At 37.9% G+C, this 23,686-nt stretch overlaps 1 protein-coding gene across 1 annotated transcript in view; it reads right to left on the reverse strand.

Annotated features, from left to right (window-relative positions):
• The window catches only part of lamc1 (laminin, gamma 1), a 117,743-nt gene extending 94,405 nt beyond the window's left edge, over positions 1-23,338 (reverse strand). Inside the window, exon 1 of the mRNA XM_022677891.2 lies at positions 22,493-23,338. Coding sequence (XP_022533612.2) covers positions 22,493-22,871 — 379 coding nt within the window. The 5' untranslated portion in view covers positions 22,872-23,338. The remainder of the gene's footprint in view (positions 1-22,492) is intronic.
• Between the last annotated feature and the right edge of the window lie 348 nt (positions 23,339-23,686).

The raw sequence follows: 23,686 nt of genomic DNA on the forward strand, positions 1-23,686 counted from the left end.
AAAAAATGATATTAAATCATATCCTGGTCTTGATAACCATTTTATTTAATAATATACTGTCCCAAAATAATTGCAATTAACCAGTGCCATTGCCATTGTAAGGCAATTTTAGTTAGTAAAAAAAATAATAATACAAATAGCGTAATAACACTAATATTCCCTTTTATAAAATAGGCCATGGACCTTTAATAGTTAGAAATGTTCAAACATAGGAATTGGAATATAAACATCTCATAAAAACACTTTTTTAAACAAACTCATCATCTCATGCTCATTCTCGTTAGTGGACTCATCTTGAAAACATAATGAACTCTATTGAGATGATCAAAAATGATTGAGTCCACGTCAATATGCCATACGAAAATGAATAACACAATAACGCAATTCACTCTTGATTAAATGTAATATGATGTTAACATTTGAACATCAAATGTGTAAGACCCTCTGCAAAATAAACTGATTTCATTTTCCAGCAGGACTTCGCACACCTTCAAAAGTACCAATTTGTTTTATAAAGTACTTTAATTTACTAAGATACTGACTAAAACACTAAAAGAAAAAAAACGCTTAAAATAGATCACTGTAATGCGTAAAGCATCTATATAATATATATGTAAAGCTTGTACAGCTTTGAAAAAAATTATGAGACCACTTCAGTTTCTGTATCAGTTTCTCAGGTTTATGTTTGAGTAAAATGAATATTGTTGTTTTATTCTATAAACTACGGACAACATTTCTCCCAACATTTTCTAAATACAAATATTGTCATTTAGAGCATTTATTCGTAGAACATTAGAAATGGCTGAAATAACAAAAAAGATGCAGAACTTTCAGTCTTTAAATAATGCAAAGAAAACAAGTTTATGTTCATAACGTTTCAAAAATTGAGTTCAGAAATCAATATTTGGTGGAATAACCCTGGTGGTTTTTAATCACAGTTTTTTTCATGCATCTTGGCATCATGTTCTCCTCCACTCTTACACACTGCTTTTGGATGCCACTCCTGGTGCAAAAAAAAAACCCAGAGGTTTTCAATTTGGTAAAATCAAGGAAAAACATCATAAAGTAGTCTCAGCTGGTACATGTCTGGTTTGTGTGTCATTCTGACCAGATGGGTTTCACATTAAGAATCTATTATCATTACCTCATTACTTTGATTAATGAAAGCACAGCTGCACTGTCAGTACTGTAGAGGCCAGTGCTACAGTGATGATTAACAAACCACGTGTTCCAATCCACACCCCTCTCTCAACAGACGGAGCTGTGAGATGTGAGATGGGAACAGCACCCTGGTGTCAGCGTTTAACACTGCTGCATCGCACACTCATCCCCCCCCCCCCCAACCGCCCCCCGCACCCACCAGCAGCCTTTCAATTAGCTCCCAACAGAAAGAATGTTAAGTTTCAACTTCAAAGTAAATAGCGATGAATAGACGGCAAACACGGGCTCTGTTTAAGCTGGAGAACCTGGAGGAGTGGAACATCTCTAAACCAGGCTTGACTGGTGGCCCTCGTGTGTGACAAGACAGAATAGAAAGAGGCTACGTTCCAATTACAACAAGCTACGAAGAGAAGGAGGGGGGGGATAAAACAGGAAAGATGGACTAGGGGCAAAAAGAAAGAAGAGAAGAAAGACAGGATAAAAGAGGAGTCCGAAAGAGGTGGGGGTGTATGGACAGATGAGTAGAAATGACCAAACAAAAAGACTAATCCAGTGACTGAATAACCCCTCCCCCATGCAAAGAAAAAGGACAAAGGGGTATTGTGATGGTGTAGAGCTTGGAGAGGGTGGGCAGGAGATGGAAGAGGAGGGGGGGGGGGGAAGCGGCGGCACTGTGGCCCATGCCTCAGATCTAAAGATAGGATCCTGACGTCTTCTCTCTCTCACACACACACACACTCTCACACACTCTAACACACACGTACACAGGCCGATGGCTACTTTGAAGGGGCGACTGACGATTCCAAGGGCTTAGAGAAAGAGAGAGAGAGAAAGAGAGAGGGAATCGGAATTGAAGACGTTCCAAAAATGGCTATTTTTTTAATAAAGCCTTTGGCAAACTTCCCCAAACTTCCCACACCCCAAGCAGGCCTCACACTCACTGAAAAAAAAAAAAGCTTAAGCAGTTGTCTAATTGAGAAATAATAGATCCAGACAAGAGCAGGTGTTGAGATTTCAAAGAGAAATGCTCTCACCAGAAGAAAAGAAAAATAATATATAAATAAATAAATAAATAAATAAATAAAAATCGAGGTCTGATCTCAACGCAGACGATTAACAAAAGAGGCAGCAGATTATCCACGCGTGCTGGTGCATTATTCGGCCTGGAATCTCATTAAGAATGTAAACTTCGGCTAAAGAGCGTTCCACACAAACACTGCCGCAGACAAAACATGCAGGCCTCAAGATGCTGCCTGAACAAACAACAAGGCTACAATCAAACAAGTGTGTCTGACAAGGGAGGCTTTAAAGTTCTTAAGTGAGGTCTCGCCAAAATGTAGGCTAATTCACTGTCTGACCTTAAGACATGGTTCCGTTGTAGGACTGCATGTTAATAATGGCATAAAATGCAGTGTTTAATATTGCTGTTTGGATACAGTGACGACTAAATGAGAAATCACAATAAAAAAAAAGAAAAGAAAAAAGAGGGTGTCTGTAAATGAATGAGCACAAATTATAGAGTCTTTAAAAAATTAGAATGTCAAAAGAAATAGAATGTGAAAAGTTACTTTACTTCAGTAATTCAGTTCAAAATGTAAAACTTATATTATATATAGATGTTTTACACACAGAGTGATCTATTTTAAGTGTTTATTTCTTTTATTGTTGATTTTTGGCTTACAGCCAGTTGATACTTTTGGCAGAGTGCCAAGTCCTGCTGGAAAATGAAATCCGCATCTCCATAAAAGTTGTCAGCAGAGGGAAGCATGAAGTGCTGTAAGATTTCCCATAAAAAACACACATTGCACTGACTTTAGACTTTAGATATTAAAACACAGTGAACCAACACCAGCAGGTGACCTGGCTCTCCAAACCATCACTGATTATCAGTAAATAACGTATTTTAATAAAAAAATCAAGGGAGCAGAGTCTGGAGGAAGAGTCCAGAGACATACAGTCCAAACTGCTTGAAGTCTAGTGTGAAGTTTCCACCAATCAGTGATGGTTTGTTTGGAGAGACATGTCTGTCATCTGCTGGTGTTGATCCACTGTGTTATATCAAGTCTAACTACTAGTGACACTAGTAGTATTTCTCTCCTAAACACTGTTTATTTGGGTGAGTAAAGCATTTCCATGGTTAGCAGCAGCGCTAGCCACGGTTAGCAGAGCTTAGCACTAGTAAATGCCACCTGACAGCGCTAAACCAGGGAGATATCAGCTAGCGGTTCGTCTCACAAAGTTAGCTTGTTTTAACTCGGTAAACATGCAGACTACAGTCTGAGATACTCACTTATGGACAGTGAAAGAGCTAGTTATGTGGTTAGCAGCTAATGCTAATACTGCTCCAGCCTCAGGGCTGGAGAACTAAAATGAAATACCTGTATAACACTGTACTTCAGCAGAGTGGCTTTACTGCTCCTTGCAACCTGACTAGTTTTGGGAAAATTAAAGATACTCAGATAATTACTACAGCTGTACCAAATACCAAAGGACCTTCTTCCTGTATTTACTCACCTTGGTGCTGCAGGTATGATATATACAGTGATCAGTAAAGCTTTATTAAAGCACAGGTCAGGCCAGTCAGGTATGCATGCATCCACTATATGAAAAGTCAACCTCTACATGGACTTTTCAATATCATAACTGTTCTCCTCTATTTCTCGTCTGGTTATTGCTTATAACCGTGCAGCAGCAGCAGCAGCAGCAGAAGCAGCTAGGGAAACGTAATTTCCTAAAACAGCGGAAAGTCATTAATAGCCCGCTCTCGGACAAGGATGTACACTGACCGTACCTCGAAAATAAATATGACCTAATCTCCACCACACCTTCACTTCACGGAAAACATTAAATTAAAAAATAAACAAGCCAGAAACAGGACTGAATCTGGCGCACTGCGCAGCAAAGAGCCATTTATAGCTGTGAAAAGGCACGAGACCCAGGTTCAGGCGTGCACCCGACAGGTCTGCTGCTCGCTGGTCACGCAGCACAAAGCGCACAGGAATGTCACAACAAAGTGCAGAATTCGGTTTGTTGTTTTACAGAAGGAGATCATGTTTAGTCAGGAAAGACAAAAGGAAGTAGCTGTGTGGAATCCAGTTACAACTACGACTCTTAAAACAGACTTTTCCAGAGCAGCGGAAGCCCCAGTGACCTGCAGTGAAGACCAACAATAGGAAAGATATGAACGACTGTAAACATCAGGGTTCAGCCTCTGTAAAGAGTTTAATAGGATGAGGAAACTGGGTTCAAACCCATTGGCACACAAATGTGAGAAGCATCAAACATTTTATTACCATATGAGTATAGCTTACAGCCAATGAAAACCCAAAAACGAGTGCCTCAGAGAATTGTAATACTATGAGACCAATTGGTACTTTTTTTGGCAGTGTGTGCCAAGTCCTGCTGGAAAATGAAATCTGCATCTCCATAAAAGTTGTTTTCAGGGAAGCTGTAAGATATGAAATGCTGTAAGATTTTGCGGGAAAACAAAACTGCACTGACTTTGGACTTGATAATAAAACACAGTGGATCAACACCAGCAGATGACAGACATGTCTCTCTAAACCATCACTGATTGGTGGAAACTTCACACTAAATTTAAGCAGCTTGGACTGTGTTTCTCCACTCTTCCTCCAGACTCTGGTCAATTTGCTTCCATGAAAATTAAATGCAAAATTTACTGATGGTCAGTGACCGTTTGGACACTAGCTATGTTTAGCAGGGCTTAGCGCTAGTATCCCAGGGCGCTATCAGCTACCGTTTCATTCCATGTAGCTTGTTTTAACACGGTAAACATGCAGACTACAGTCAAATTTAAGAGCTAGTGCTGTGGTTTGTGGCTTATGCCAATACTGCTCCAGCCTTGATGCTGCAGAAACTTTACTGAAAATCTTTACAACGCTGGACATCAGCGAAATTGCTTTTTTTTTTTAGTGCTCTTTACAACCTGACTGGTACAATTCATACATACAAGGACTAAGACAACACTCAAACACCCTGTTCACACCTGGGCAATTTAAATGATTAGTATCTGAACTGTATCCTGAAGAGGTTTAGCCACATGCATTCACACTTGGTAGACTGATTGGCAGACTGCTGTATGGGATGGAATACACAACTTTGCTCAATAAGTGGATTAATTCATTCTGGATGTACCAAGATAAGACTGCTGTTAAATGGTTGTTAAATGTCTCTTGTAGAGATTAATCCATTTACTTTGCTTTAATGTGGTTCAATTTTTTATCAGACCAGTTAATGAAGTGATCTGAGCAATGGGATTTTTTTCTGTATTAATGTGCTTTGGGTTTGAGTTGTGTTTACACTTGTGCATCATTTTTATGTGTGTTTTTAAAAGGTCATGTTCAGATATATCTGCTTTTTAACAAAAGCAAAATGAATAATCCATTCATTCAGTGAATACTCTTGTAAAAAAGTGCATACTTTAAATACATTAAATATACTTTCTCTGCATTTTCATAAAATGTATTTTAAAGCAATAAGCTATGAATTAAACATAGTGGAAAAAATATAAGTCTTGGCATTGAATACTGCTTAAAGTGCACTAAAGTGCTTAAAGTAGTACATTTACAATATACTTCAAGTTTATTAAAAATTATATTTAAAAAAAACAACAAAACATAATTAAATCTATTTAAAATTGCAAAAGATATACTAAAAGCACTCAAAAACAAAACCTAATGCTTTGATGTTGTATTTAAATATAGCTTAACATACTGAAGTTGTTCATTTAGTATGTATTTAAGAACGAATTACTTTTAACACTAAAATTAGAGCATGTACTTTTTCACTTTACTGCACTTTTCTTTTATAAGAGTGGGGTGGGATGCACATACCCAAAAAAAAAAAGTTTGGATCAAGGTCATGTGAAATCAGTTTAACCCCAAGGAGATAACACTGCCAAATGAGGACATCCTGTCTCCTAGGGAAACAATCTGTCAGTGGGCTGTTTATTTCCTCTTCTGCCTACTCTGTCTGTTTGTAGGTCTGTCACTCTGTCTTAATAAAGGAAGCTATTCAGCAGCAGATTTATTGACATTAATCTTTCAAAGGGTGGTCCAGCTCATGGATGAGAAGGAACATCACCCTGCTGAGTAGTTTTTTTCTTTCTTTTTTTTTTAAACACGACAGGAAATAAAAAGAAACAGAGCGGTCTCACTTGTGTGAGAATATTTAAGCAGTAATACACAAGAGGCAGTGCTATTCATTGTGATTAAACCACAGTTCCATTATCACTGTTTATTAAAAGATTTTGAGTTAAATAGTTCCATTGCTGCTCTGTTTGTAGCTGCGCTGTTTGGCTTGTAAGCGCTGCATTGTTGCTAGTCTACCTGTATGTAGCAAAGTAATACATGGAGAGCTTCGGTTACAGTGCATTACCGGCTGATAATGTCCCTCATAGAACGCCTCTCAGCCAATCACACTGCAGAGTCAGAACTAACTGTGGTATAATTCTTAATGTCAAATTTTTACAGACCAGTTAGCCTCTCTTTCTCCACTAGGCCTGGCCTACTATAAAACATGGCAGGTTATCATGACAGAGGTTATCACTCAAAACTGAAAGCAAAGAGCTACTGCCCTTGAAATCCAGAAAGGAGTTTTCCTCAACTAGATTGTGAGGCCCTCATGATTAATGCTGCTTTGAGGAAAAGAAAAAAAAAAGAAGAAGAAAAAACAGCAGCCCACTATAAAAGCAGGTGTTATCAGCGTTGCCCGAAGGAGGGTATTTTCTCATAGCATAAAGCAGCCAAAAGCTCCTTCCAGCTACCACAGCCCTCGTCACGCACAGCGAGCTGTTGGGGAAACAAGAAAGAGGCAAAACATGCACACAAAGATGCCTCCCAACTCTCTGTAGATACCAGTCACTGTAGGTCCTGTATTTACCCGTGGAAACAGCTGTATTTGGCCACTGACAGCCTGCAAACGAGCAAACGGCTCGGTTTCACACTTCAAGACCCGGCAGTTCTCGCTTTGAAGTCTTTGAAGATGGTGCTTGTGTTGGAAAATAAAGAGAAGAAGCAGACACTGGATATGTTTTCAAGCAACAAAAGCCCATTTACAGCAGACACGCTGAGGTAAATTATACATTAACCTTGCTGCTAGCGATTTCCTGCATCCTCTAATGTGGAAATTTATATAGTGCACGTTTCCCACTGAACGCCTCGGCCACAATCTCAGCTTGAACTCGCTGACCTTCAACTATTGTGATATCAGTGTGTTTTGGCAACTAGGCGGCTACTCTGCGGCGGCAGCGGTGGCGTGCACGGCTGGCACCGGCTCAGCACCACCTGCAGCACGATAAGCGCCCTGAGGAAAGTTTTCCCTTACTCTCGGAGAGGTTTCAGATCCTTACAGATCCTGTCATGCTACATATTTCACATTGACACACACATCTGATTGCATGCTCATTGCAAGCTTGCACTTAGGTGTTAAGTGTGTTTGCTTAGCTCTAAAGGGGTTTCTTTTCCATCCACAAAAAAAAAAAGATTTTTACGCCAGAATAATTTGAAACAGTTAGAAAAGTGCAGCAAAGTGGGACGGAAAAGTCAAATTTCTTAATTTTGCTTGTTTAGCATCCTTTTTCACTCATGCTAGTCTACCTAATCATGGTAAATGTTTGAATGTTAGTTTTTAGGCTATAGAGTTTAATTGGCACTGCTTTATACCCGTTTTAAGATGTTAAGATTTTAAGATGTTAACATTAGGCACATTTTCCACTACTTCAATTCTTATTTGTGGTGTTTATTGAAGCAGGGCTGCAACAAACAGTTCTGTGGACAGAAACGCAATGGCAGATGGGTAATTGCCTGCACCATTAAACATTTACTTAAAAAACATCAGATCTTTTTACGTTTAAACATTTTGAGGACATTTAAAAGTATTTAAATCCCACGTTCAGCTGGTTTGATCATTTTAAATGTAATGAGGCATAGCAGAAATAATCATTGAATCTTTTTTTATTAGTAAATTAATCAGATTAGTCAACTACCAAAATAATTAGTTACTAGTTGCAGAAATATAACCCAGCCCTACCATTAATTAACATTTATTTATTTTAAAAAATCTTCTTAGAAGAATTAATGTAAAAGACCAACTTGAACAAACAGCAGCTACAGTGAAAGCAAACACAAACATGTGCTAATTGGGGATTAGAGAGAAGAAATGCTCCCTCTGAGCTTAAAGAGGGTCTGAGTGTCTCGCACATTTCCTTCAGTTCCACCGTGTGTGCAAACGGGTGGGAACGCAGCGCTGAAGGGTCATGTGAGGGGCAGTTTCCTTTTGTCCTTGAAAATGAACCAAACCAGCCACCCTGGGGATAAAATAACTTGTTGTGGAACTCATTAACTCATTACAGGGAACTCTGACTGACTTAAAACAGATTTTAAACAGTGTGCATGTCTAGTGTTATTATATTTAGATATATAATAAGGAAAAGAAAAAGAAGTGATGAATAGACAAAAAAAAGTTATTTGCTTAGTTTTGAAATAAAAAAAAAAAAGAATATAATGCTGGACAGGTAAAGCAGGGGTCGGCAATTAATTTTGGCTGCGAGCCAGATACTTTCCAAGCCATTACATGGCTGATTTTTATTTTTTCCACAAAAAAAATAAAAATCTGTTTTGGAAAATTAACTGTAATGGGATGTCGCTCTCCAGCCCAGAGAGTTGTTGAACCCAATTCCAGAACAGTTGATCTCAAAGCAGGTAAACCCAAGAAGAAAGGAAAAAATAAATAAATAAAAACACACTGCTCCTTGCGCGGGATAGAATCCATGTACAATACACTACTGCTGCCACAGCTAGTGAATTAGGACACAGCCAGAAAAAAAACGCCCTTTTAAGGAGATAGGGAGCCCAAGAACAGGCGGAAAACGAGAACAGGCAGAAACTAAAGTCACGCCGAGCACAAAACAAAGAGACAGGGGAGGCATGTAAATAAAAGCTCACAAGAGACGCATTTTTTATTTATTTATTTTTCATTATTGTTGGGGACAGATGTTTCATGCTTGCAGGCCACCCTGCCGACCCCAGACATAGCCCATACTGGATCTTACGCACCTTAATCAGAGTTTCTCATATTTAACATAATCACATTTCAATCTCAACAAAGTCTTCAAAAGAAGATAAAATAAGTGAGGTCCTGAAAATCTCTGAAAGGCACTGAAAACGCCCTCATCATCAGGCAAGGCTTAATCTACCGTCAGTCACATCTTGATCTGCAGTCAGTTGAGATGCAACAGATTAGCCAGGGTTTTGGCTGCTCGCCAGTTTGCACCATTCACAAGACGAAGCCTCCACATTTTCAGGAATTCAGGCAGATTTTCTTAGAAGTTCTGCAAAATCAGCCAATCAGCGCCACACAAAAATGTGCCAACCAGAGCGACATTCTACAAGGTGCTTTCAACACCACAGAGGAATGTGGAGCTCATTTCATTATGCCAAACGCCTTTATATTTTGACCCCTTAACAAACCAGCATTTTTGTCAAATTTCTGCCTGATATTACACACATACACAGCAAAATTGACAGTGTTAAATTAACTCTTGAACATATGGTCCCACTCTTTATAGTGTTAAAATAACCATTAGAATTACCAAAAGATTTAATTAAACACTGTATGAAGTCATATATTAACTCTTTGTGGGGTAAAATGTGTTAACGCTGATGAAAGTTACAGAGTAAAACAACCCTTAACACTGTTAATTAAATATTAGATTTTTTTTTTTGTATATTTTCAGCACTTTACCCGAAACCAAATACGACACTATCTATAAAACACTATTAAATATGAACTATACCACAGAATAAATTACTTTTTATCCTATACAAGTGTTATTTAAAGCAAGAGAGACAATCAAAAACTGCCCAAAAAGCAGTGGTTCTCCCATAACACAATAACTCTTGGGTGGAGGTCCTTATCCACCATCCAACCCAACACCAAGAGAGGGAATAACGCTCCATCAGGAAAGCCACCACAACTAAAGCCCATTTACCTACAACCACATAACACACGCACACACACACAGATAATAAAAAGAAAGAATAATTGTGATTGAAGAATAAAGAGGCGGAGCCTGTTGAATTTTAACTCCCAGATATTTAAAACATGTCTACACTGTGATTTTAACACTGTGGATCTAATTGTGTAAATCTTGAAGTTTTCTATTCAAGCATTACATAAAAAGGTTTTGTGTTTGATGATAAATGTTCCTACAAATTGTAATTCTAACAGAAATTATAAAAAAAAACATATAACAAATATAAAATTACCACTTTTCTAAACTTCATAAAAAAATCTGTATTTTCCTGAATACAAAAACATCTCATGTCCTTCAAACCTTTAGTTTGGTTATGTTTGTCTAGTTTTTATTTCTATTTTTAAACCTGCAGAATTTGGGTTGATTCCTGTTACTGTTCTGGAACAATAACTGGAGGACAGAAAAAAAAGGCAGCTTCACCAAGTGTCCTGTAGGAGTTTTCAAAGCCCTCAAAGTTTTCAGAATATAAATATAACCTATTTTACTGCAGAGAATAAGGGTTTTGTATTACCTGCACCTGTAGCCTGTATACAGGACAAGGCATTTTAAGGGACACAAACCAGCACTGAATCTTTACAGCCTGAGTCAAGCCGTTACTGGAGAGTGGAACCCCCAGAGAGTTCGCCCAGTCATTTCACAGCGCAGTGGGCAAAACAACACTAAATTGACAATAGCAGCAGGACCCTGAGAGAGCTCCTATGAGGTACAATCTAAAAGCAGCAGGACCTCTTTCAGGAAGTGTTTGGCCATATTGGCCAGTGCCAGGGGCCCTCAGTGGCTTTATCACCGGGAGATGAGGCAGCGCCGGCACTTTGTCCACCCTGGGTGGTCTGAACTTCCAGTGCTACCACCAGTAAAACTAAAGGCAATCAGCAGTGTTGTTGACCTTTTGCATTGCCATAGTCCTCTTTTTGGTGCCATTGAAGAAAGTTGCATGCTTATCCTTATTATTTTATTTATTTATTTAGATAGCTAAAAAGCTCATTTTATCTGTAGTCCCTTGGCAAGTTGCTGAGTGATTAGTGTTAGTGATACTAGGCATGCATCAAACCAACTGCAAACGAAGAGATTTGGATGAAAATGGCAAAAAAGTAGTTTTGTCATTTAGCTAAATAGGTAAAAACACTGAATACAAACAGCAGGTTTAGGGCAATTTGTCCTTTATATTAACCATAAATAAGCTGAAAAGGTTTTTAGCATCAATAATCACGTTCAGTATACAGTTTGCTAAAGGTCCAAGGCACACAAAAGTAGCTGAGACAACTTTAGCATCTGCTTGTTTTGCCTTGTAAATTTCACTAATTGCAGTATTGTTAAGTTGCTATTTTTAAATATATAATTAAGACTGGTTTAAAAAAAAAAAAAAAAAAAAACACATATATACATATACATAAACACACACATATCTATATATATATATCTATACATATATATATATATATATATATATATATATATATATATATATATATAAATGTATTGAAGTATTGCTTTATTCAATTTTGCAATACTATCGAGTATCAATAAATTATCAAAAACACAGTGTTGAAATTTAATTAGCTTAGATATAGTGATTGGTGTCAGAAGTTAGGATTAAATCATGACCATTAGATAGCAATGTTGTACAGTGTCGTTGTATCCCAATGTTTTGATTGGATGAAAAAAGTAAACTCTTCAGATTTATATTATAAAAGGTTTTTTTACTGTAACAGTATAAATTATAAATGTGTTTGGTATTGTAACAGTTCTAAACAACTGCGATATATTGTGTTGCTTACAGCATTGCAATATATATATATATATATATATATATATATATGTTTTATACACATATATAAAATATGTTGGGAGAAGCCTAGGTGGTCAGATTTTCCTACGGCATTCACTAAAATGATGGGATGGACATAAGAGTGTACTATTTCAGATACATTTATTTTTTGGTGTAATATAAAGGGGCATACAGCATTTTGGGGTTATCATACCACACCCCTTCCCAGCCTACCCTACCCCACCCCCAAAGAGCTGCACCTAATCACTATTGAAATTAAAGACAGCTAGATGTTTCTTTTTATCAGAAATTAATCAAAAACTGATTCAGGAAATAGGAATGCACTGATTGCACATATTCAACAACCAAAACAAATTGGCCCCAAAAAAAATACAAATTTTGTTGTTAGGCCAAATTAGAGAAAATTACAAATCATTTATATAGAACCATGCTTAGAATTATTTTTAATATTTTATTTGAAAAGTTAAGTACATATTTTAAACATGTAGTTTTGGAATTGCTTATTTTAAGCAACGAGTAAAACTGGCCAAAAGTTTCACTGTGTTTAAAATCATACTGCTCCTGATACTCAAAACAGGAAACAGCGTGTTGACTGCATTAAGCAGGACTGTAATTGTAATGCCACAGAAACAACACACACACACACACACACACACACACACACACAAACACACACACACACACATACATACACACACACACACACACAACAACTCTCTACAACAATTCAGAGTCCTCTGTAAGCACACGGTTCCCACGCTGAGATCATACCTTCCACACAGCAACGATAGGTTCTAACCAGACAGCGTGCTCTGCGTCAAACCCTCTTAACTGCCTCTGCTATAATTTGGTCCAGCTGGTCTCTGTTCAGAAATGACAAGGTCTCACTGAGTTTAGGGAGAGGGGGAAAAAAAAAAAGAGCCTGAAAAGGACCCTCGGGCCCAAGAAATATCCCGGTCTTTATTTTCCCACACTGCTGCACTGCTTCCTCTCCTCACACTCAGACAGCGAACAGGCCAGCGGGCGCAGAGAGAGCCTGTGAGCAGCGGGAACGGGAAGAGAGCACTCCTCACAAATGCCTGGCTCTCGTCAGGGCAACTCTATTGTCCAGCTGCTTCCAGAATACTGTAGACATCCAAGAGCAAGTGTCCCTTTCCAGAATAATAATAATAAAAAAAGAGAAAATGAACGAGCACTCTTCAGAATGTAAGAAATGTTCCTAGATTTAAACCATTACAAGGCAGATGATGTACAGCCAGATTCTCCCCATTAAAACACGGTTAAAACAGGATTAAAACAGGATTAAAACACTTAAAAGTAGATAAAATTGGACTGCTACTCAGGAACCCTTTAGGAAAAAGGTGTGGAAAATTCTATGCTTAGAAAAAAACTGACAAAGGCTATGTTCACATTACAAGCCAAATTGCTTAAATGCGATTTTTTTGCTCAGTTCGGATTTGGCTATCTTGACTGTTCACATTCACAAATGCAAGTGAGTTTTATCTGTATTTAATGTGAACTAATTGGTCACTGAAACGCCTCATATGCACACCCTGATACATGTATAAACGTCGCCTTCTTCACAAACAACAAAAAAAAAAACTCACACTTGAGAGACGACTTGTAGGTCCCTTGTAAAGGGAGCGTAGCGCATACATGAAAAGAAAAATTCAGATTTGACCATTCACATTCATGATGCATATCCATGGATTGGATACATATCCGATTTAGGACTAGGGGTGGGCGATATGGCTCTAAAATAATATCACGATATTTCATGTTATTTTCGCGATAACGATATTTTTGGAGATATAACAATTATAATTTAAATTATTTAGAATTTTATTATTGCATGCAATATGATATGGCTAACTGAGAAATTTAAAACATTTTTTTTTTCATTTTTTAAGTCAATGATCCAGAATGTCATGATACTAGTAATGCAATCCAAATTCACAACATTTTTTGGCGATATTATCATGTACGATACGACATGGCACACCCACATATCAGATTTTTTAAAAATCGGATTTGACACGTTCACACAGCCATAAAAAAATCTGATCTGAGCCATACTGAGCAAAATATCAGATTTGAGTCACTTCAGCCTGCTAATGTGAACATAGCCAAATAAGAAGCAAAGCAACCAAAATGATTAGTGTGAAAATGACAAAAATAGCATCTTAGTAAACAGTAAAAAAGGAAAACGGACGAGAACGACACTCTTTAAATTGGAAGTCAGTGGAAGAATGAGGGGGGCCTGCTTAATGTGGCAACCAGTACGAAAGAATGTCAGAAATGTTCCCAGATCCAAACCATTACAAGGCAGATGTACAGCCAGCTTCTCCCCATTAAAACACAGTTGAAACCAGGGCCAGCTTCTGTTAACTGTACACATGCACAGCATACGAGCTGCAGCTGCAGGACCACCGCTCAAGAGGGGATAGAAATCCTTCCTGCTCCCCTGCGAGCAAACGCTTCATTTAGATGTAATTCAGCGTTTAATGGTTTACTGTATCAGTAAACACATAAGTTTATTTCAGTTTATGCAGGAAATATGCAAAGATGCAGCCGATAACACTACCACACCACCACCACAATTTTGATTTTTAAAGAATAGGTGGTCACATTTTCCACTGGGATTCATATTTGTGGATTGAAATAATGGAACATAAGTAGAATTTGAGACACATGATTGATACACAGATTGATATGGAGGAATATGCAGTATTTATTTTGGCTTAATAACATTGCATATTTTTTCCCTACTAGAGTTGATATTTGAAAAGTTTAAAAAAGTTTTTTTATGTTTTTCTTCCAGTTGAAATGCTTTTACACAGTTTGGTATAAAAGGCACAAAAAAATTTAGATTTTAGATTTTGTATTTCAGAGTTTTCAAAACACAGTGGGTCTTTCTCCCCCTCAAAGAGCTGCACCCAATCACAATCACAAACCCAAGACTGCTGGAAGGTTCTTTTGGCACATATTTAGCATATTCTTCAATAAAAGTATATATATAAAATGGGATTTCTGTTCTGTTGGAACTCTTTATCCAAATGTTAGGTTGAATCTACACTAAAAAAAAAAAACATGAATAGGAGTTGATATTTGGGCCTAAGCTATATAGAAATTCAAGACTACAGGCTTCATTCACTTTTTAACCAATAAACTCCATTTATTTCTTTCATGACTTTTCTATGCCTTCAAGGCAAATTTATTTCATGACCATGCGATTTTTAAAACATCAGTGCAGACATGGACAATAAAACCAAAAATGACTAAAACTACAATCAAAATTAATAAAAAGTAGGACTAAACTTGATCTGCTAAAAATATTGACACATAATCTTTAATAATAAAATGTGTGTCAGGGCAAAACTACTGAATAAACTCTGAGCTGACATATTTGTAAGCTTAAAATAGATTTTCTCCATTGATAAACAAAGATTTTTATGACTTTTCCCAAAACTTTCTGGGTATTTTTTCTAATTTTTCTAAAACCATTATCCAGGCCTGGAAATTGCTATTTTCAAATTTTATGTCCTATGACTTTTCCAGGTTTTTCATGACTGTACAAACCCTGAAAAAAGCAGATAAAATTGGAATGCTACTCGGGAACTCTTCAGGCAAAGGTGGGGGGGCAATCTACGCTCGGAAAAATTGACCAATAAGAAGTGTTTGATTAATTTATGTAACGTTATGTTTTGTTAGTGTATCTGCTGGGATGCTAAAAGGTTCAGTAAAGTTGGTTACAAAATACAAATATCAATATTTTTCAAACTGTACTTCTAATTACTTTAAAAAGATAGATTTAGTCTATTTATTTATGCAGTAGTGGAACAAAAAGTGGAAAAAAAGCATGAAAACCTGTGGAAAAGAGTTTAGTGTTCAGTATTTCAGTACAAATTGTTTGGTTTCGCACTAAAATTGGCCAGAATATAAATAAAATGTAGAGAGTGATTTGTGTGCATCTAATTTTAGCTCTACAGAAAGTCTTTGTGAATGTAGAGGTGTGTATAATTTGATAAAACTGAATCAGAGCTACTCATGTAGGGCTTAAACATAAAAACCATCATCTCTGAAACCCCAGTATTATCTACATCTCCCTATGTTTGCTGATGCTGAGTCAAAGACTCATATTTCACACTCAAATCAGAGCAAGCAGGCCAGTTATTCAGTCAGTCAGGGGTGCAGACCTCCCAAACATGTTTAAAAATACAACTACCTGCTCAAATCTACCTGACTCATCTCTGTGTGTCTGTCTGCCTGCTGGATCAGGCTGCATCTCCAATCTCTTCTCCCGAGAGAACTCTGGAGCTGTCGAGTCGGGGCTTGTCGGCTTCCTGCCCAAACCAGGCCGAATGGAGATAAAAGCCATCAAAGGCACAGTGTATAAAAATAAAAGCTTATGACTGAGAGACTCAGACTTCTTGTGGCTTCCCACCTACTGAGGAACACAGAGAACATCCTATCTAAAAAAAAAAAAAAAAAAAAAAAAGAACAAAAATATATATCTCAGCATTTCTGCACAGACTCTCTGACTCGCCGATGTACAAAGTATTTCCCGGGAAGTAAAAAGACAGCGCTGTCTTTGTTTTCTGTGGATGAACGTGTGTAACTGTGTGAGAGATCACTTCTGCCCATCATTAGCGACAATCAAAGACCCCAGTAATTACAGACGTGGTGGTTTTAGTGCTCCTAGCCATGACTGCTTCAAAGCAGGCAGCCAATCATCAGAGAGCTGATCAGATCTCCAGACTGCGTTTCCAATCTTCCAGTCACACAGTATGGAGCCTTCAGGGCAGAGCAATTAGACAAACAAGAAGCGAGGCGGGTCAACGTTGCGCATATGACAAATGGAACAAGTGGAAGATTGAACTGCCCAATGCAACACTTCCTATTCCCATCTCATAGCAGTCAACCAGTCACAAAGCTTTCTCAAGTAGGTCTGCAACTAATGATTATTTTGGTAGTCGACTAATCTGATGATTATTTTTTTCGATTAGTCGATTAGTCAACGATTATTTCTGCTATGTTCTCCATCTCCACAATAGAAAAAGCTGAACATGAGATTTAAAAGCCATTTAAATGCAATAATAATGTAAAAAAAAAAATCGTAGTCGTGATAAACACACATCAAAAGAGTTGCAAAAAGATAGCGAATAACAGCAAAACAGATAGAGTTCTTCACACTGCAGACTGTGATCAGATAGCAGGACTAGACTGGAGGTTGAGTGAGGCAGAGTTAGTTAGTGATGGTAGAGGGATGGTAGTGAAGGTCAACAGTAAACATGCAACACAGCAAACAACTTTTTTTCCCTGTAAAAAATGTGTACAACCGAGCCAAGTGCTAAAAAACTCTAATCTTAACCCTCCTTATGTTATGTTGCGCGTCAAATTTACCCGCTTTAAAGTTTAAAGATCTAGGCAAAATAGTTTAAAAATACTTTTTTTCAGAATGAAACTTATTCTATTTGCCTTAATTAGTGTAATCAACATATTAATATACAAATATTGCATATTAAAAATCTCACATATTTGCAACCCCCCCCCTGCAAAAACAAAAACTGAAACAAAATTGCAATGTTATGTTTTAATATTATGTAAAACTATTGTGTTTTATATCTTGGTCTTTCAAAAGTAATAAAGTAGTGAAACATTAACTTTGAACGTGTACTTTTTTTATTTATTAAAACAATTAAATTATCCAAATTAAACTCTTAACCGTTAGAGGTAAGGAACATCATTGCACTAAACATTGATAGAATAATTAGTAATGGAGCTAATAAAGAAATATTCACACTGCTTGTTAGGATTTCTTGGGTTTCAGACATCTTTTGGATAATTAAACATAACTGAACATAACAGTAAGGTTAACTTATGAACTCTTAAGTCTGCTCAAAAAATTTAAAACCGATTTGGAATTCTCTCAGAACCTCTCAAGGACCCACTTGGTCATGAACAAATAACAAGTGATAACATCTCTGTCAACACAAAATCCAACAAAACCCACAGTGACTCAAATTGATTTAAAATATCTCACTATTCAAATCACATCCTTCTTCAAAGGCTACAGTCACATTACCAGCCAGAAGTGACTTAAATTAGATTTTTTGCTCAAAGTGTCTCAGATCTGATTTTTAAATGATTGTGTGAACGTGCCAAATCCGTTTTTTTTAATCAGATTTGAGTCACTTTCATATGTGGTCCTAAAAATCTGATATGTATATGATCCATGGACATGAATGTTCATGAACAGACAAACCAGAATTCATGCATCTTTTTGCTTTTACGCATTAGCATTAGCACTACATGTGCTTTTCTCTCGTACCCACACATCTCTTGGTGCAGCTGTGCAGCTATAGCTGCAAAAACAGCAAAAGCAAACCGCCTGGCCTTTTTTCACCTTCTTGACCTGAGCATGTACTTCAGACCAGCTGTTTATTCTTCACTACTGCAAAAGATGCTCCAAATATGAGCTGCTAACAAACACATCTATTTTCCTTTATAAAGCTACGAGTTGTCCCTTAAATATGATGTTTTTTTTTGTTGGTGAAGAAGGCGATTTGGTAACATTACAAACAGATACAGCTCACATACATACATCTTTGAACGTGAGCCATCAAGATAGCCAAATCTGATCTGAGGAATAAATCTGATTTAAGCAATGTGGCTTGTAATGTAAACGTAGCCTAAAACACTGCAAGTGGATCAATTATTCCATTTGACTTGCAGCTTACTTTTCCCAGTCTGTACTTACTCCCCCCAACCAGCCTTCACCAAATCATTTAGCTTAGGGTGGCAGGAATTCAATGAATCATGTAATGCAAACAATTTCATCAGTGAACTCATCAGTGAGCACTGTGGGCCCCTAGTCTCCTGGCTACTGCAGCGTAGCATACAAACACTATCAACTTGAAAAAGACAAATGCTTTAACATTGTGTGTTCGTGTAAAAATTTGCCAAAATGACTCATCTTATTTTGTTTAAATCCCCCTGTGAGGATAACTGTAAACCCACCCTTTGTGAAATTAAAAGCAGATGGTGGCTGTTTAAGTTCCAAAAAAAAAACAAAATCGACACACAATACATGTCTCTCCTAAAGATCCTACTACTAAAATTGAAAAGTTCCACCTGAGAAATGTGATTAATGATCATTTCATCCTATTTCACCTCATTTTTAACAAAAGTCTTAGCTTTTGAGCTTGTATACAAAAGCTAACACATTAAATTATCAAGAGAACAAGGTTCCAACAATATAACAAATCTATAGTGGCAGGTTCCTCTTAGAGAACCCTGGTAAAGAATTCAAAATAATGCTGCACATTTGCTATATACACTAAAACACAAAAACGACTGTAAAGTACTGCAAGTCTTGAACAATAGGGCTGCAATGATTAGTCGATATATTATCAACAATGTTGATTATAAAAATTTGCTGACTCCAAATGTTTGTCAACTAATCATCAATTAGTCAAAGTAGCACCACACAAATTAATCGGGACAAAAACACAATGTTATAGGCGGGTGAAACCCAACTCAGCCTGCGTCTCAAAAGTACCCAATCACAACAGATTTCACTCATTATGAAATCACTCATAATGAAATTTTATCTCATTAAATACATTTGAAGGGCATTTAAATCCTATTTTCATCTGTTTCTATGGTTTTAAACCAATAGAGAAAGCTAGAAACAGGAGCCGTACCCACAGCAAGCAGAGAGGGAAGTCATGGCAGAAATAATCGATGACTAATCAATTAATCAGAAAAATAATCGGCAGATTAGTCGACTGCTAAAATAACCATTGGTTACAGCTCTATTGAACAAACTTGAAAACAGCTGATAAGGTCAAACAATACTCTGCCAACCTGCAGATGAATAGGACACACATCTTAAACGTATATTTTATTCATGACAAGCTACGAGGTGATACCAATTTTCCCATTTTCACCAAATTCTGTCAGACATTCAGATTTCCTAAAAATCTTCCAAAACAGAACTATTTACCCCAATAATTACAGAAACATGATTAAAATGATAGATATAGTTTTGGCCCAATATATACTTTTCCACTTTGTTTCTGATAAAAAAATACATGAAAGACACTGGAAGGCACAATAGAGTTAATGGTATTTACCATAGCTTTATCATTATAAATTATATAGAAGGAATATGGGAGTTGTGCGCCAACATTTACATACACCCCTGTCAACTTGGTGGTGGTAGCATCATGTTTTTGGGCTGGTTTGCTGCCGGTAAAATGAGCACACTGTACAAATGTGGATTAAATTATGGAATAAAAAGGGGACTACTTCAGAATTCTATGGAATAATAGATGGTTAAAAAAACTGGGTGTTAAAATGGGACATTGGCCGTTGGCTCTCAAACACAGGTAGTTGTGGAGTGAATAAAACAGGCTAAGACTTAACTTGGGTTTAATGATAAGATTCTGACTTTAACCCAAACACTGCTGTAAGCTCAAAATGTGATTGCTATGCCTCATATAAGCAAATATATGTAGATGAGTTCACAAACACCCTGACCAAAAGATTTACTTGAATTAACTGAATTTAGCTCCATTAAATATGAATGTTGTACATTCATTAAAATACATATATTTACAGAAATCATTTAAAGTGCAAAACTGATATTACATTCATGCCCATGATGAATCAGAAGACACGTGTAAGTTCACTGGTCATTCTGGACTGTAAATAACATGGCTATGTGCCCTGTTCTCTTATCATGATCAGTGTAAAGAACATTTACATCTGCACATTTGTCTCAATGCTCCATCTCACATCAACTCTCTCTGAAGGAAACGTAACTGCGCAGACATTTAGAGTAACTCAGATTTAATGTATGCAGACTACGTGACCCAACCAGCCCTGTAGATAAGCTATTGTTGCAATACGGCAGACAGCCCTGGCGGCTGTTTGCAGCCTTTCTGCTCACATTAGCATGTTAGGCTTTCTTTATCCTTGCTGGCAGGTTTTTGGCCAGTACCATCAGCCGTAATGCTTTCATTCAAGCAGCTACTTGTAATCTGTTCGCTTGCAGCTTAATTAGCCTGTGTGGTGGGGTGGACAATTGCTGACATGGTCTTGGGGTGGTCTACATAATGGCTTGAGACTTTTGCTCCATTAAACATACTGGTAAGATAGTGAAAAGGCAAAAAGTACTGGACCCTATAATATAATACTGGTACAACCAATGCTGAGCTGATGGTATTGTCCTCTATGAACTAAACTAATACAAATCAAGTAATATCAATGATACGATGAGTAAAAATTAGAAGAAACTGCCTATAAACCAACCAATCACAGGAAAAGTTTAGCTAACTTTATTTAAAGTGGGTGGGGGTGGGCTGCACACACTTTGTGGTCATATATTTGGAGGTATACAGCAATGTATTCCTACTAAGCCTCAACAATTCAGGAAAAATTCAGAAGTGTGCAGACTTGAGCAGGTGAGGTAAAAAGTGAACTAAAACAGGATCCGTGATCATTGGAAGCAATGATTGTGGGAATGGCAGATATAGTCATTGAGTCTTCAACTGATCAAAAAAAATATGGTCAGATTTATCAAATACTAAATAGGGCTGCAACCATTTATTAACATTTGGTCATAATCGGTAATGTTGAATATCTCAAAGGAAAAAAAAAATTGTTTATTCCAAACTTCAGTGTCGGTTAATCCTTGATTTGTATCTCTAGTGCACTACAAAAAATACTGGGAACAGAAATGTAATGGCAGATATTTAATGGCAGCTCACTAATTTAGTTCACACAAACACTTGAACAAGCAACCAAGACTAGGTTTTATACGGACATCATCAGATTCCTTGAATACTAAATAGGGCTGCAACTTATTAATATAGGCGGCAATTTTGACATTAAAAATTGACTTTTAGTGTCGATTAATCTATCCCTTTTAACTGTAAAGGGGGAGGGTTTGATAACCAAAAGTGACCAAACAACAGATTTGATGGCAGAAATAATCATTAACAATCTAAAAAAATAATCATCAGATTGGTTGAATATCAAATTGGGCTGCAACCATTTAGTAACATAATTGGCAATAATCGGCAAAGCCGAATATAAAAAAAAAAACATTGACTACAAATTTCAGGGTCGATTAATCCTTCATTTGTAACTGCAAAGAAGGGATTGGTCACTAAAAGTCACTAAAAGTGACCAAACACAACAGACTTGAAATTTACTCACCAAATATCATTTAAATCCCATATTTTGATGTTCGTATCGTTTTGAGGAGATAGAGAAAGCCAAGAATATGAGCCATACCCTTAAGAAGCACTGATTGAGAAATAATCATTGACTAATCGAAAAAATAATCGTCAGATTAGTCGACCACTAAAATAATCATTAGTTGCAGCTCTATTCAATTAATGTACTTCATAATTAGTTATTAAAAAACCGTAACAACTTCCCAAAGCTTTTTTTTTTTTTTAAACTGAGACTCTTACCTAGATGCAGGGTGAGGTTGATGGAGTTGGGGTACTGGATGCCCGCCAGCATGGTCTGGCTTTGCCACCAGGTGGTATCCGCCTGGTTGTTGTAGTCGGTGAGGTAGACCGCGCTGTGGTGCTGCCTCGGGTCCCGGGCGTCGCAGATGTGGCAGGACTTGGTGACTCCGGTGACGCCGGTCTGCACGCAGTACTCCTCGGGCGGCGAGCCGCAGGTGTTGGTGGCGACCACGGTCACGTTAAAGGCGGCATTCACGAACTCGGGCATGCAGCGCTGAGGCCGCCCGGACTCGTCCGCGCACTCGTCCATGGCCGCGCGGCTGCACGTAGCCCACAGAGTCAGAGCGAGCGCGCTCACGACGAGGGCCAGACGGGACATGGTAACGTTATGGTGTTCGTGGAGCTGGAGCTAGAGGAGCAGGAGAAGTTGGAAAAGCTGGTGGCGCGTGTCCGTCGTCCTCAGAAAAGTTCTAAAAAGCTCACAAACCGCTCAGATAAATAAATAATCGCCCGTAGAAAGTTGTAGCGGCGACTCTCCAGCTACGGAGGGCTGGATCATGCGGGACGGTCGGGTCGCTGCAGAGAGAAACACTGCGGCGAAACTTTGCTGCACTTGTGTCCCGGTCCTGCGCTCTCTCTCTCCGGCGAACATCCACCGCTTTTACCGCCTCAATTTACGAGTTTAAGACCAGCGCCATGAAAAAAACACAGCTGGAGGGAAAAAGGGGAGAAGCTGGGGAAAGGAGAGGAGCTGGATCCGAGCAGACTACACCCTGCCAGCTAGTGCGCAAGTCAAACAAGTTGGAAGGGGAGGAAAAGTTGCAGGGTCTACTTCCGCCTGAAGGAAGCTTTGATGGCCAGCCGAGCCGCTGAAAAGGCGAGAGCAGCGGGACTGGGCGGAGCCTGCTGGAAAACCAGGCGTGGCTTGATGCGCGAGTGGGCGGGGTTTTTTTTGTGGTCTTCTAGTGATCAGTTTGTGGGGGGACGTCAGCAGTGAGCGACCTCGTAGGCGTTAACTGGATATTGGATCATGAATATTAGAGGAATGATAGGGACAGGGTTGCCAGGTCCAACAAAAGGACAATACTGCACAAAAAAAAAAAGAAAATAGTACCCATAGAAGAAAGGATAGGTGCACCACTATAAGGGAAGAAAAAAGGGTCTTGATTTTAAATGATAATCTTCTATTAAAGA

The sequence above is a fragment of the Astyanax mexicanus genome, chromosome 8, assembly GCF_023375975.1.
Source record: "Astyanax mexicanus isolate ESR-SI-001 chromosome 8, AstMex3_surface, whole genome shotgun sequence".
NCBI classification, from domain to species: domain Eukaryota; kingdom Metazoa; phylum Chordata; class Actinopteri; order Characiformes; family Acestrorhamphidae; genus Astyanax; species Astyanax mexicanus.